Below are 15,006 nucleotides of genomic sequence, written 5' to 3'. Positions count from 1 at the left end.
GAGGGACTAACACACACACACACCCAAGTTTCAGGTACAGGTTAGTGAAAATACAGATGTAAGCTTTTTCCATCCAAGTTCACAGATGCCCTAAAATTTTATCTATGAACAAGAAATTCAGCTAAAGGCAAGATGAAGTTCAGGACCTACTGCCTTAGGGCTAAACTGAGAGGTGGTGGGCCAGGATTCACTGTACCCTCACTGTGAAACTTTCTTGGGAAAGTCAAGTTTTTTTCTTCTCCTGTCCTGAAGCTCCGGAAACGTTTTGTAAAACAATTTAAAACCATGTCCTTTTTTTCAGGACAAGCCTGATGTCCAAAGATTAATAAGCACCTTTGATGTGTTTCTTCAACAGGAATTATTGTTGCCAAAAAAAGGGTCAGTTAATCGACTAATTATGAATTTTAATCAGGATCTTGTTTCAGTTACCCTAGGATGGTTGAGCTTTAGTGTTAAGGTTTTTCTTTTCAAAGGATGCCCAGGGAGGGTTTGTGTTCCCCTCACTTTTGCATTTTGGACGCACACTGGCTCGGAGACAACTGGGCGCACACACATCCCCGTCCCCCCCACCCCCGCCTCGGTTCCTCACGGGGGAGCTGTCATCTTGCAACCACAATCATCACATGCCATTGCAGGGGCAACCCGGCAGGAGGGCCCCCCTCTAAATGCCTCCCAGCCCTCGCGCAGTCCAGGCCAGGCCAAGGCGCCGACACACAGGAGCCGGGCTGGGTCCCCGGGTCTCCGGATCTCTGCAGGGGAGCGACGAGCGGGCCTGCCTACGCCCACGCCCCCTACATTTTGGGCGCACACTCGGGCGCACACCCCTGCGCGCGCGCGCCGCCACACTCGGGCGTACGCACACCGCGTCTGACCAAGGATTGCCGTGTCGGCGGCGGCCCGGAGTGGTCCCGGGCGTTCAGCCGGGTCTCCCTCTAGGGCTCCGCCGGCCGCCCCGCCCCGCCCCGCCCCTCGAACCCGCCGAGCCGAGCGCGCCTGGGGCTGCAAACTTTTGCCTTCAGTCCGCCAAGGCAGCGCGCAGGCTTGGGCTCGGCTCCGCTCTGCGTGGCTCCGGATTGCCGTGACCGCTGGCCTTACCGTGCGCCCGGGTGTGCGCCCCGCTCTACCCCGCGCCCCGCGCGGATCTCGGCATCCCGAGCCCCCGCCTGCGTGTGCAGTCAACGTGCCCGCCTGCCTCCGGGTCTATTCTCAGCCTCCTGTGCGTCCTCGATCTCCTTTCTCTCCTCCCCGGCGGCTTTGGCCCCTTCGCCTCCGCCACCCGTCATGGCTCGTAGCCCCGCTCGGACCAGCCTGCGACCCGGGTCCCAACAGCTGCCGCTTCTGTCGCTACTGCTGCTGCTGCTGCTGCTCCGGGACGCGGACGGCAGCCACACGGCCGCCGCTCGGCCTGCCCCGCCCGCGGCCGCCGACGGCCTTGCAGGGGACAAGAACCCCCAGCGGTCTCCAGGAGACGTGGTCGCTGCTCAGAACCCAGGCGCCCAGGACATGGTCGCTGTCCACATGCTCCGGCTTTATGAGAAATACAGCCGAAGGGGCGCGAGGCCGGGAGGGGGCAACACGGTCCGCAGTTTCCGAGCCCGGCTGGGTAAGTAGAGGGGACCCCCACTCCCATTCTCGTCGCCGCCGGGTCCTCCTCACTTGTCCATCCTCTCACATCCCTGCCCCTTTGCATTTCCTCTTCTTTCTATTCATTGACTACTTCATTCATTCTTTCATTAACTATGCCACCTTCCCCCTCCTCGCCCCTCCGCGCCCCCAGCACGCTATGCCCGACCCTGAGCCTCCAGTGGGAACGCCAAAGTGACACAGAGTGACAAATTTCCTGCCCCTGGGGTACCACTAAGCCTGCGAAGGTGGAAAACTTGCCGGACACAGACCACCCCACCCACAAGGCTTTAAGCACAGGATGAAGATGGCACTGGGCTGGCGGAGCTCAGGGTCTGTGTGTGTGGGTAGAGGGTGAGGGTGGGGGTCGGGGTGCTCCATGTAGCAGGGTTTAGTTATGTGGGCTCTTGACAGATGAGGCAGGCGCTGAGGAGAGCCCATCAGGTGGGTATAATGCAGCCCTGAAGGAAGTGCAGCACTGGGCCCAGGCGCATGTAGTTGGGGCATTTAGTGGGTATGGGGTTGGGGAAGCAGGGTGGCCTTGAGTGCCCAGCCTGGGGTACATGGGACTGAAGTCTGCTGAGCACTGGCATGAAGTGTTCAACCATGGTGGTTTGAGGAAAGGTCTAGAAGCTTGGGCAAGGGGGGACTCCCCTTTTCTCTCCTGCTCTTGCCCCTCCTGGGCAGATCCTCTCCCCTCTTCCCACACCCTGGATGAAGCTGGACAGAGATCATTTGCAGACCCCTACCTGCCCTGCTTCCAAGAGCCCTTCAGAATCCAGCCTCCAGTGACTGCCCACCCAGCCTGGATTACCTCTGCAGGCCCTGAGTGAGCAGAGGGGAGAGGGGCAGCCTGGTGGCAGGGGCTGAGGGAAGACCCTCGTTGTCATGGAGATTACTCATGGTCTCAGAATGCCATTGCAGAAAATGTGGGTAGGGGTTCCCTGCAGCCCTTGTGAAGGAGGAGGTCATTCATCAGGAGAAAGATCATTGATCTGTAAGGCCCCCTTTTGAGGTAGGGGGGAACGAGCCCAATATTGGGCAGCCAGACAGCCTGGGGTCAGATCCTGGGGTAACACACCCATGACCACAGAGCCAAATTCCAGAAGCTTGGTCTCCCATAAATGTATACTGGGAACTCCTGCCACAGAGAGGCCCCTCCCCTACCTCACCCCCATCCCCTACTGGACAGACTCACTAGGTCAGTGTTCCTGGGTTCCACGACAACCAGATCTAACTCCATCCTCCCCGGTGCCTTTAGTCACATCTTGGGGGCACATTTCTGGAGTATTATTATTAAGTCACTCAAGATTCATCTAGCATGACTGTGACCTTGGGCAAATGGCTGAAATGAAGCTCTGTGGACTTGAGTGTACGCATCTGCAAAGTTGGCAGGTCATGGCAGTATCTTCCCTGTGGAGTTGCAGGAAAGATGACATGAAATGATATGTGTAAACCCTAAGCCCAGAACTGTCTGGGTCAGGTGTTATTACATTGTGTCTCCCCATATACAAAACATTTGTCTTCACAGAGACGTAGACTTGACCTTGCATCCACTAATTCAGTCCCCAAAGCCTTGCAGCTGAGGAAAACAAGGCTGGCAAGGTTACTGCTGCAATAAGGGGTGAATATGCCCACAGAGCCTACTTGGCTCCTACAGGCCCAGGCATGAAGGTGCACAATCTATTTTTCTGTTTTCATAGACTGGGGGTACAAGTAGCAGTGAAGCAACAGTTAGCCCTGAAAAGAACATGGTGGCAGTACTTCAGATCCAGCCCTCTGATTTTACAGATAAAGAAACTCAGGCCAGGGCAGGCAGAACTGTTCACAGTGGCAATGATTGGCACTGTCCATTTGTCAGGATCAGGCTGTTTGCACTCCTAGCCCCTCTCCAAACTTCCATCAAAACTGAGCCTAGGATGTAGAAGACAGAGGGTGGAACAGACAATTACTCTGTTAGGCAGATCAGAATTATTCTGGACCAGTCTTGGACTTTCTGATAAATCCAGCACTCTTGTTTAGAACCATTTGGCAGCCATGGGTACAAGTCCCAGTTCCACCAGCTACTGGTTGTGTGCTGTAGCACATTACTATACCTCTCTGAGCATTGATTTCTTTGCACATAGAGGCAACGTGAAGATTCAGTGGAATGAACTAAATTTTGCGTCTGACTCAGGAAGCTTGGTTTCTCATCCCCTCCCTTGATTGCTGTAAGTTGGTTCATACCCAGCTCCTGGGCAGCCCTCAGAGGTGCCTACTTCATGCCCAGTGACCTTGCTGTGAGGAGGTGTGAGCCTGGGCAGGACTCCTTATTTTATGAATGAGGCACAGATGTAAGGGTTTCAGCTCTGGATCATGTCAGTACCAGCCTGCTCCAGGACGGTGGCCTCTGCTGTCTCAATGGGGTGGTCCCCGCAGCCCGTGTTGCAGTGGAACCATGTCCTCTGCCTGCCAACAGGCAGCACAGCTCAGATCCCAAGTGCAGGCTGGGAGCTGGACCAAATCCTGAATCTGTGACCTGGGCCAAGGACTGAACTTGTCCATGATTCAGTTTTGTCACTTCTAAAATGGAGCTAATCATGCTTTCTTCCTTATAGGGCTTTTCAAATGAATTGCAATAAATCCAGTGCTTAACACCGCCTGGCACGTGTAAGTTCAGTAGTGTATTATCTCTACTATTATTACTCCAACCACCTCGCTCCTTCCCTCCTTTCCTTTGCTCCCAAAGTATGTCTTGTTCCCTACAAGTCCACATCAATGGTGAGAGCTTCTGAACCTGACCATAAGGGTTAAAGGTTAGACACCTCCAGCCCCAAATGATCTGCATTTAAGTCTAGGCCTTTCCATCTACCCATAGGATATTGGGCAAGTTACTTAACCTCTCTGAGGTTGGTGTCATCTCTAAAATGCAAGTAATGATACATAGCCATCTATCAATAATATGAAAAGTCACATTCAGTTGCCAAAGTCTTTCCTGAGCACCTCATTCAGTGGCAGATGCTGTAAGCTCAAAGGACACAAAGAAACAAAGACTATTGGCCCTTTCCAGAAAAGCTCACAAGCTGGTTGAGAAGGAAGAAGTAAACAGAAGAATGTGAGCAGTGGGACAAGTAGAACAATGGAGTAAGAAAGGGCTGGGGATGGGCTTCAGGAGCCCCACGGGACAGCACTCACCCAGCAGGGGAAGGGCTGATGGGGAAGGGCTGGGGAAGCCTCCACAGAGCAGGGGAAGCGCCGGACAGATTCTGAAGAGCAGAGGGTGTTAGCCAGGTATGGAAGTGAAACATACCCCCATGCACCAGGACCTCTGAGGAGTTTCGTTTCAATGAGGAAATAACAGGAGGAGAGAGTTAAGAAATGGAAGTGGATCAGTGGTCCATCAAGGCCATCAAGAGCTTTGAGTGTGATGAATTTGCCTATAGGCAGTAGGGCAGTGTAGAGTGTGTGTGTGGGAGTGGGGGGTGGAGAAGAGAACAGGAGAGGGGAGAGATTATGAGAGTAATGCATACTATGCAAAAATCATGGAAAATCATAGTAAGGAAAATAAATTATCCCCAATAACAACCCAGATATAACCAGAGTTAGTATTTTGTGGAATATTACATATAGTTTTTATCCTAATGGGATCATATTTTCAACATGCATATAAAACTTGCCATATTTTCATTCTTATTTGAAGTTACTGGGGTGCTTTTTCATTACTAGTCATCCTGAATTTTTTTTTATGCTTTTTGGCCACTTGCAAATTTTCCTATGGAAATCACTTCATCCACTTGGGGTTCTTATCTTTTTCTTAGTGATGTGTAGAGGTTGTGAAGAATATTGACTCTTCATCTGTGATAGATGATTTCCTTGTGAAGGGTGAGTGTGGGTGTGAGGATGACAGTGTGCTGGGGTCACACTGGCAGTCGAGGTCAGGTTGTAGGCAAAGACAGTGGTGGAAAGATGCAGAGTTCAGGGTGGTTGTGGAGAAACAAGATGCAGCAACTGGGATTGGTTGGATGCAGGAAGGGAAAGAGGCTGTGAAAATTCTCAGGGTCCAGGTGGAGAGAGTGGACAGGTGGCAATGCCTCCCGCTGGGCACAAGGACAGTGGTCAGGGGTGTGGGGTCCTAAGTGTAGCAGAAGCTTGTGCAACCAAATGATCTTGTGTTCCAAGCACGTGCTGCGTGCCAGACACCTTGGTGAGAGTGTGCAGGAAGCATGCACACATATTCTGCCTAGGACTGAGGCACAGAGAGGTTGTGTGACTTGCCTAAGACCCCACAGCTAGCCAGTGATGAAGGAGGGTTTACATCCTGACTCTGGAGCCTGCCTAGAAATAAATGCTCAGTGCATGTTAAGTTCTCTTTGCTTCTCTGCACCACCACTGACTGGCCCACAGCTACCTTCTTCCAGCTGATTATGTTGGTGCTTACATCTTCAGTCTGGTGTTCTCATGCTGGTCTCCCTGATGGATGTTTCAGGGGCAATAGGTGAAGGGACAGATCTCCAAGTGGATTCTGTTTCTATTTAGCAGAGCAGTCTGAGGGTCCTCTTGGCCAGCAGGGAGCCTGGAGCAACCACTGGGCTAGAGCCCTTTCCCTATCTCTTTCCCCTCCAGTCCCATCCCTAGCAAGTCAGGAGGAGGTTGAGTGCCCAGTAGAGTGGACCTGATTAAGGTTTAAGACTTCCAAAGATCCATAGAGAGATCAACTTGTCTAAATCAGGTCCTTTCTTTCCTGGAGAGTCAGAATGCAAAATCATCCAAGTAATGACTTGTGTTTGCAAAATATTTAAGATTTCACAGCACATGACCTTTGTTAATTAGCTGTTAGGCAGACCCAGATTCTATCCAAGGTACCTAGTTAGGGAGGATGGGGAAGCGCGTAGGCTTGGGGTCAGACAGGCCTGGAAGCACACTCTAACTCTACCCCTTACCAACTGGTGGACTTTAGGTAAGTTATATAGTCATGTACCCTCTCTGAAGCTCCATGTTTTTGTCCATTTGCCATCTCTGCTGCCCTGATTATGAACACAAGGAATCAGGCCTGCATATATGCTTGGAACTTTCAGTTTCCTGACTGGCAAACAATATTATCCCCATTTTAAAGATGAGAAAACTAAGGCTCAAAGGGAAGTGACTGGACAAATGTCCTGCCATGCAGTGCCTCCAGCTCAATTTGCATAATTGGCTGTGTTTTTCCAAACAAAGAGACTTTCTGGACTTCTTTCAGGATGTTTGCTGAGCCCCAGGGCAGCAGGCCAGGATCCCTCTTTGTTCAGTGAAGCAGATTGATCTAGCAGAGACCCCTCCCTAGCCTACCATTCTGCATGCATTTCTGAGCAGTGACAATCTCTTAGGCTTTGCACCGGGATCTAGAGATACAGCAGTGTACTCAGCTGACAAAGCCCTGCCCTCTTGAACGTTGTGATCTAGAGGGAAAGAGAAAAAGTTACAATGAAATGTATATCAGCATGTCCCAAAGTGATGTGAAGACGAATGAAGCCCAGGACAGATGAAGTGATGGGGCTGCTCCTCCAGCCAGGGAAACCAGTGGCCCCCTTTGTTAGGGATGCTGCTTGAGCGGAGCCCCGAAGGAGAGAGGCACTGTGATTCCGGTGGGAGAAATGATAATGGCAGAAGGAATAACTGGGAGAAAGCCCTGAGATGGGAGCTTCATGTGTGGAAGGAGAGGAAGCCAGGGTGACTGGGGCAGAGATGGGGATGCGGAGGGCAGATGGAGTTGGGGAGGTAGGCAGGCCAGATCATAGGGCCTTGGTAAGAGGTTGAGTTTTTTTTGAGGGGTCGCTATGGAGGGCTCTGAGCAGGATGGTGACCTGATGCTGAGAACACCCAGCCCATGGGGGGGCCTCATGTGGACAGTGTCCTGTGAAGCTGTGACTGGCACTGCAGCCGCTCCCAACCATTGCCATCTGTCTGGAATGAATGCCATCCCTGAAATGAATTCCCCTGAGTACCCATGACCACCTTTGCCAGGATCCTGATTGGCCCAACACTTAGCCCAAAGTAGAAGTATCCCAAATAATTATCTGGAAAAGAGAGGGAGGCAGGGGAGGGTGCAGGAATGGAGAGAGGAATCATAGGAAGGAGGAAGGAAGGATCTTTTCTAGCTACCATGAGATGGTAGCCACAGGCACCAGCATGGTTCACAGGAAATAGGGACTTCCCTTTGGGGATTCTCCTTTCTAGCCAGGGCTAATCCAAGCTAGGAGACTTCAGGTAGGTGGCCTTTCTCTCAGTCACAGTCTGGAGTTCCCTGCAATGTAGGGATGCAGGCACAGTCAGAGTCGGGCCATTCTGTGGCCCTTCAAGCCACTGGAGGCTTGGGGGTTACCCACTCACACGGTTCCCAGCAGGGAGGGTCTTCATGTAGCAGGCTGCCTAGGGAAGGCAAAGCTGCCTGTGGCCAAAGGCATTCAAGTCAAATGGAGGAAGGACTCCTGCCTGCCCTGAGGGTAATTGATCAGGCTGCCTGACTGCTAAGATTCCTCCCTCTCTGAGTTCCTGAGCATGCTCTCCTTGGTTCTCCATCCTAAGGGAGGGGCAGCATGTACCATTCCCCTCCTGTACCCCATGCAGAAATAACCTCCAGGGCAGGCCACACTCTGCTCCTCTGCATCACGTCTTGCCACCCAGGGGACAGTCCTCCCAGCACCTTCATCTGGTCATACACACCTCAAGCCAAGGTTGCTGTCCTGACGTTGGTGGTCACAGTTATACTTCTTTAGTCCCTCTCTTGCTCTCTACTTTGTCACTGGAAGGGGAGCCAAGGCGCTTTCCTCTGGGAAGTCCCATCTTGGTTCCCCCCAGTCTGCTGTTTTCCTTCTCATCATGAACTGCAGGTTTCTAGGCCAGAGATGCTTGCCTCCTGCTGTGAAGAGCCAGCTCTTTGGAAAGAGTCAGAAATGTCTACTCTCAACGCTCTTAAGTGTTCTCCAGCAGAGAACCTGTTAGCAGAATAACAGAGTTGACCTGAATTGGATACTTTCTCAGCTGTGTTAGCTGGACCATTGAGTGAGAGGGGCCTGCACTGGTGTAGGAGGCACTTCCTCTGCTAGCCTGGGTCATTTAGGTAAAAGTGGTGTAGAAGCACATTTGGGGGATTCCTCCTTTGTGCCTGGCACCTTATATATGTTATTTATTTAATCCTCCAAACATTCAGGTGAGACAGAGATTCTAGGTCCCTCTGAGGCAGATGAGCAAGGTGTTGTCCCATTAGGGCCTGGAAGCCTGATTCCTAGGGTCTTTCCCAGCTTGAAGGGTGGGGCTGCTTTGTTGGTGAACTTGTGCAAGTCAGCCCCAGATGTGTTGGAGGGATCCTGGTCCCTATCATGGTTCTGGCCTTTGGAGAGCAACCTGATGTTGGAGGTTCTATTGAGTGACCTGATACAACCCTGATAGTGCTCTCTCCTTTTAAAACAAGTTTAAAAGGCCTTGGGCAGAATAAATAGCAGATACTCAAATGGCTGTGTTCTTAAGTTCAGTTTTTTTCAGAAGCCACTCAGAGTGCAGGTACAGTGTGAGGCATGCTACTTAATTTGCCTCATTTGGACAAAGGACTGCATTTAACGTCTGTAAAATAGAGGGCTGTGCCAATACAAGAGGTGGCGGGGGTGGGGGTGGCACTACTGTCAGCAGGGCTTGGATCCAACCCAAGCTATCCCAGATACCTCATTCCACCTTGTCTCATGAATGAAGGAGGTGGGGAACACTTGTTCATTGAGGGGCATCAGAGCACAGGGGTGGGAATGGGAGCTTCAGGGTGCAGCAACCCGGAGCATTTACCCTGTCTGCCGGCTTTTTTTTCTTCCTTTCTTTGTAATGGGATGTGGACAATCCCCGACCTCTCTGACCTTAATCCCTTATACTCATCTGGTCACTGAAAATAGCAAAGGGTGCCCTCATCAGTTCAATGTGAGAATTACAAGGGATGAGGAAAGCCTGGCTGGCCTGGAAGTGCTCCCACCAGTAGGCGTTCCTCCTCCGTAACTTGAGGAGGAAGACCTTGTGAACGTGGGGCCTATCCAGGAGACAGCCTAACAGGATGTGGTCTGTCCTTCCCTCACAGAAGTGGTCAACCAGAGGGCCGTGTATTTCTTCAACCTGACTTCCATGCAAGATTCAGAAATGATCCTGACGGCCACATTCCACTTCTACTCAGAGCCACGGTGGCCCCCGGCGCGTGAAGTACCCTGCAAACAGCGGGCCAAGAATGCATCCTGCCGCCTGCTGCCCCCTGGCCCACCCGCACGCCAGCACTTGCTCTTCCGCAGCCTCTCACAGAACACCGCCACTCAGGGGCTGCTCCGTGGGGCCATGGCCCTGCCGCCCCCGCCGCGAGGCCTGTGGCAGGCCAAGGACATCTCCCTCATTGTCAAGGCGGCCCGCCGGGATGGCGAGCTGCTCCTGTCTGCTCAGCTGGATTCTGGGGAGAAGGACATGGGGGTACCCAGGCTCGGCCCTCACGCACCCTACATTCTTATCTATGCCAATGACCTGGCCATCTCAGAGCCCAACAGCGTGGCGGTGACACTGCAGAGATACGATCCCTTCCAGGCTGGGGACCCAGAGCCTGGTGCAGCCCCCAACAGCTCAGCAGACCCCCGAGTGCGCCGGGCCACGCAGGCCACCGGGCCCCTCCAGAATAATGAGCTGCCTGGGCTGGATGAGAGGCCAGAACATGCCCCCCACGCCCAGCACTACCACAAGCACGAGCTGTGGCCCAGCCCCTTCCGTGCGCTGAAGCCACGGCCAGGCCGCAAGGACCGCAGGAAGAAGGGCCAGGATGTGTTCATGGCCTCCTCACAGGTGCTGGACTTCGACGAGAAGACGATGCAGAAAGCCCGGAAGAAGCAATGGGATGAGCCACGGGTCTGTTCCCGGAGGTATCTGAAGGTGGACTTCGCAGACATAGGGTGGAATGAATGGATCATCTCACCCAAGTCTTTCGACGCCTACTACTGCTCAGGAGCCTGCGAGTTCCCCATGCCCAAGGTAGGGTGTGTCAGGGTCACCCTGCTGGGTTCTGCTCATTGTCACCCTCAGCTCTGCCTTTGCAGGCAAGTCCCTCTGCCTCCTCACTCTGTTTCCTGTCTGTAAATAGGGATAATAATATCTCCCATCTATTGGAGCCAGGGAATAGCTAGACAGAGATGCCCAAATGAGAGCCTGTTGGGTGGATACAACCACAGATAGATGCTTTCTGGCTGTCCTTTTGAGAGTGTTGCCTTCATAGGATTTGAATTTTAAATCAGAACCTTTCTTCTTTTGCAGAGCAGGAGATCCATCCTTTTAGGTGTGTGTTTCCACACAGCAAAATCACAGAGGTTGCGTGGACACTGGCCGTTCCCCCATGGGACCCCCACCCCCACCCCCGCACACAGATCCGGTCTCTTAAACCCCTTCCTTGCCAAAGCTGTTCTAGAAATCCAGTTTGGATTTCAGGGCATGGTGTCTGTAACCAGCGGAGCTGGCCTCAGTGGCTTTCCAGTGTGACTCTCCCTGTCTCCACCCTCCCCTCCCCTACTCAGGGCAGAGGCTTACGTGGCAACTAGCTCTCATCATTCACAAGTCTACAGGACACACGTGGGACTGTTTGCTCCATTGCACTGACCTGGGTTTTCAGATGCTTACCTTCCCTCTGGGCTGGGCCATGGCTCTGTCCATCCATCTCCCCACAGCCTGAACTGTTATGGGCTGGCTGCCAGAGGATGTCAACCTCGGCCCAGAGCACACACTTTCCTCCTACTTAGCTCCTCCGCTGAGCTCCAGGTCATGCCTTCCCCACCAAGAGAGGAAGTCAGTGCGTAAATTCACTGTGAACGTAAATAAATCAGTCAGCTGGGGAAATCCCAGACCCAGACAGAGGGCCGTATTAACCTGTTTGGGAATTAAGAGGCTTCTCCTCAAAGCTGTGCATGTGCGGGAGAGAGGAAGGGAGGTGCCTGATAGAGAGACAGGCATCTGCTGGAAGGATGCAGCCCCAACAGATGCAGAGTGAGTATCTGGCAGCCTCCCCACCACCCCCCTCCCCGACCCTGCTGGCTGACCCAACACTTACCTTATCAGCCTCCTCACTGTCTTCCCACCTTCCCTGACATCAGTGTGAACTCCCCAAATGCTGGTGTCCCAGCCTCGCTTCCCACCTCCCACCTCCCCACCAGAGGCACAGGACATGTAAAACTCTGGCCGACAATGAGCTGAAGCACCTGTAACATGGTGCTGTTCCTCCTAGGGGAGGTGCTTGAAAAATGGCATTCTCTGTGTTTGCAGCTGGGACCCAGACACTCCTGGATACGAAAGGCTGCCTGGAGAGGGAGGGGGAGAGAGCTGGAGTGGGCCCAGCGAGTGTGGTTTCCAGGCCAGACTACTTTCTAACTGAGGGCTCTTGGTCAAGTCATTTGGTCATTTTAAGCCTCAGTTTCTCCAATAAAATTAGAATCATACCCACCCCATAAGATGGATACAAGGACAAAATGGGGTAATGCCAGTGAAGCAGCACCTGACACTTCACAGGCAGACCCGCTCAGGAACTGGGTTTTCAGCCCCATCCCAATGATGCACGTGTGTCTGCAGGCCTTCCCCTCCTGCATGGACAACACAGTCATGTGGCAAGAGTGTCGTCCCTGGACTATGAAGTCTGGGAGCTGTGGCCCAAGGTGCATTCTCCAATCTTTTCCCTGGTCTTCCCTCTGGAGCGCCTGGCCAGTTCCAGGTGCTCCTTGGGGATGTGTGACATGCAGCTGCCCCCAAGTGACCAGTGCCTTCCCGGTTACACCTTTCCTCTAGGAGCCCAAGGTTTGGGGGGAAGGGGGTGGAAGGACGCCTTTTGCAAAGGTCTCTAGGACTCAGCCTGTAAGTGACTTCAGAGGAAATGTACACCCAGCCCTGGGATCTCAACTTGTTTTCTTTCTCACTTTTTCTTCTTCACCTTATCACCCTTTCTGTGTCCTCAGTTAAGGACACGCGGGCAGCATGGTGGATGGGTGAGGACTGCGGGGTGGGCAGAGCTCGGAGGTGACCATACTCCCTTCCCCCTTGTAGATGGTCCGCCCATCCAACCACGCCACCATCCAGAGCATCGTCAGGGCCGTGGGCATCGTCCCGGGCATCCCAGAGCCGTGCTGTGTTCCCGACAAGATGAGCTCTCTTGGGGTCCTTTTCCTGGATGAGAACCGGAACGTGGTTCTGAAGGTGTACCCCAACATGTCTGTGGAGACCTGTGCCTGCCGGTAAGACCAGCTGCTCTGGAGTGGAAGGAGCCTGCCCTGCTCACACAGCAGCGTAATATTCTGGGAACCTTCTGGAGTGAGCACTTGACTCAGGGTGCAGCTGCAAAAATAGGGCAGAGCCCGCAGACAACCATCTGTCACCCCAGGGCATCGTTCTGGGGTCTTTCATTGCTGGTGATTCAGCCTCCTCAATGCCAGTTCGAATCCTTTAAAGGGATCTGGAAATTAAACCTGACCTGATGGTTGCTCACAGCCCATCCCCTCGGCTCTGAAAGCCTGAAAACCAGATATATTCATATGTTGGGTCTTGTGACCGTCATCTCATAACCTGGAAAGAAGACTACAAACTTGAAGGGGCTCACTCCTTTCATATGGAAAGAACCTCTGTTTAAATAATCAGTTTAAAACACTTTGGGCCACAGAGTGATGCTGGAAAATAGATATGGAATATGATATAAATGGATGTTTTCTCTCAAAATCCACTGCAGATGCTTTTATACATACAGTATGCACATATAACCAATTTTGGTTTCTTTTTCTTAATATATATTTTATTTTAAAACAAAAAGGAGGGAGTTGACACCGTTCCCCCACAGAAGTAGTCATGCTGGTTGCGTGTGCATTGTTTAAACATGCTTATTGAAATAACCTATGCAGCAATATGTTGGAATACTAAAACATAACCAAGATTTTATATTTTTGTAAATTATACTTTCTATACTGTAGATTGTGTATGGTATGTGTTTTTATGGAAAGCTAATAAATTAAAGGGACAATGGTATCTTGAAAAACTGAATGTTACCTGTTCCAAAATATGAATGGATCCCCATGTGTAAGTATGACATCTGAGGTCACAGCCTTCTTTAGGAGCTGAGGCCCCTTAAGTCATTTCCACACTCTCTCATCTTTAGCCTAAGCTCCAGACACTGGCCACTCCTATGCCTTCCAGGGCCCTACTCACTTATACTGCCCATTAGGTCCCCATCCTGGGCTTGTCCAGATGGAACGCAACCCAGGCCCGTTTAGGGGTCTCACATCCTTAGCTTTGTGGGGATATCAGTTGATGGGGAGGTGCTTGAGATATTTAAAGGAACATCTATGGTAGCCTAGTCAGAGGTCTTCTTGGAGTAGTTCAAGCAAGAGACTCAGCAGGAGTCAGGGATCTTTCCAGAGATTCAGGGACTGCTCCTGAGGGACTAAAATGCCTGCTCCTCCCTGCCGCCTTGTCAGCATCTCTGTCCCAAATAGCTTCCCCCAAGTGACCCCCTTGTCCCCGAGTTGACATTGCCTTACAGTTGTAGTGCCGGAAGCTGACTGACTAGCATTTCTGAAGTGAAAGAAAAAGTGAAGGTGAAAGTCGCTCAGTCGTGTCCAACTCTTTGAGACCCCATGGACTGTAGTCCATGCAATGAAACTGGGTCCATTTGGGGGCAGGTGTATAACAGTTCCTTGGCCGGAAACTCAAAGGATGGCATGGTCCCCAGTCTTACCTGGAGAAGACAGAAAAACTATGAGCAGTTCTCCAAGAGGGAACTCAGAAGGAAAAAGGAGCCCAGGCTCCCGAGGTCAGGGTTCCTGGGCAAGGGAGTACTCCCAGGTGAAACAGGTGAGGAGGGGGTAGAGCAGGACAGGAGGGCGAGAAGCCAAGCGCCTGAACATCACCTGGGTCCTGTGGGGACTTTAAGCTATACCCCCACGTTAGTCCAGCTTTGAGGCCAGGAGGCTGGACGTTCAGACCCCCACCCCAGCCTACCGCCGGTGGAGAGGTGGAAACTCCCAGTTCTCTGGCCCTCTGCAGAATCAGCCATGGTGGCTTAGGAAGCCCGGGGAACCTCTGAAGAAGACTGCAACCACAGCCACTGGAGACAAATCGATCTACACCGAAGAGAATACAGAACAGGTAAGTAAGCGGGGCTGAGGGTACCAGGGTTGGGGGATCTAAGTATTTTCCCCATAAATATCTTTGCTGCAGGCAGTTTCTTCAAAAGCATTTTTGCCGTACAACTAGTTGGCCATGAGGCCATTTTGCCATAAAAGATAAAATAACTAGTGGCAGTTCCATTACAGTAAATAAGAGATCAGTTTTTACAGGGTCTTCTGTGAGCAGTCATACCTCTCACGCATCAAAACCAAAAGTTTAATATGTAGA

The 15,006-nt window shown here is 52.1% G+C and overlaps 1 protein-coding gene across 1 annotated transcript; it reads left to right on the top strand.

The window, feature by feature from the left end:
* Nucleotides 1-867: 867 nt before the first annotated feature.
* On the top strand, nt 868-13,630 carry GDF10 (growth differentiation factor 10). The gene is made up of 3 exons (XM_065919938.1): nt 868-1,603; nt 9,695-10,620; nt 12,670-13,630. Exons 1-3 carry the CDS (start codon nt 1,282-1,284, stop codon nt 12,859-12,861), a joined length of 1,440 nt encoding a protein of 479 aa, XP_065776010.1. The 5' UTR covers nt 868-1,281; the 3' UTR covers nt 12,862-13,630.
* The last annotated feature ends 1,376 nt before the right edge of the window (nt 13,631-15,006 follow it).

The sequence above is a fragment of the Muntiacus reevesi genome, chromosome 2, assembly GCF_963930625.1.
Source record: "Muntiacus reevesi chromosome 2, mMunRee1.1, whole genome shotgun sequence".
Classification (NCBI taxonomy): domain Eukaryota; kingdom Metazoa; phylum Chordata; class Mammalia; order Artiodactyla; family Cervidae; genus Muntiacus; species Muntiacus reevesi.
This window is presented reverse-complemented; position numbering and strand designations above follow the sequence as displayed.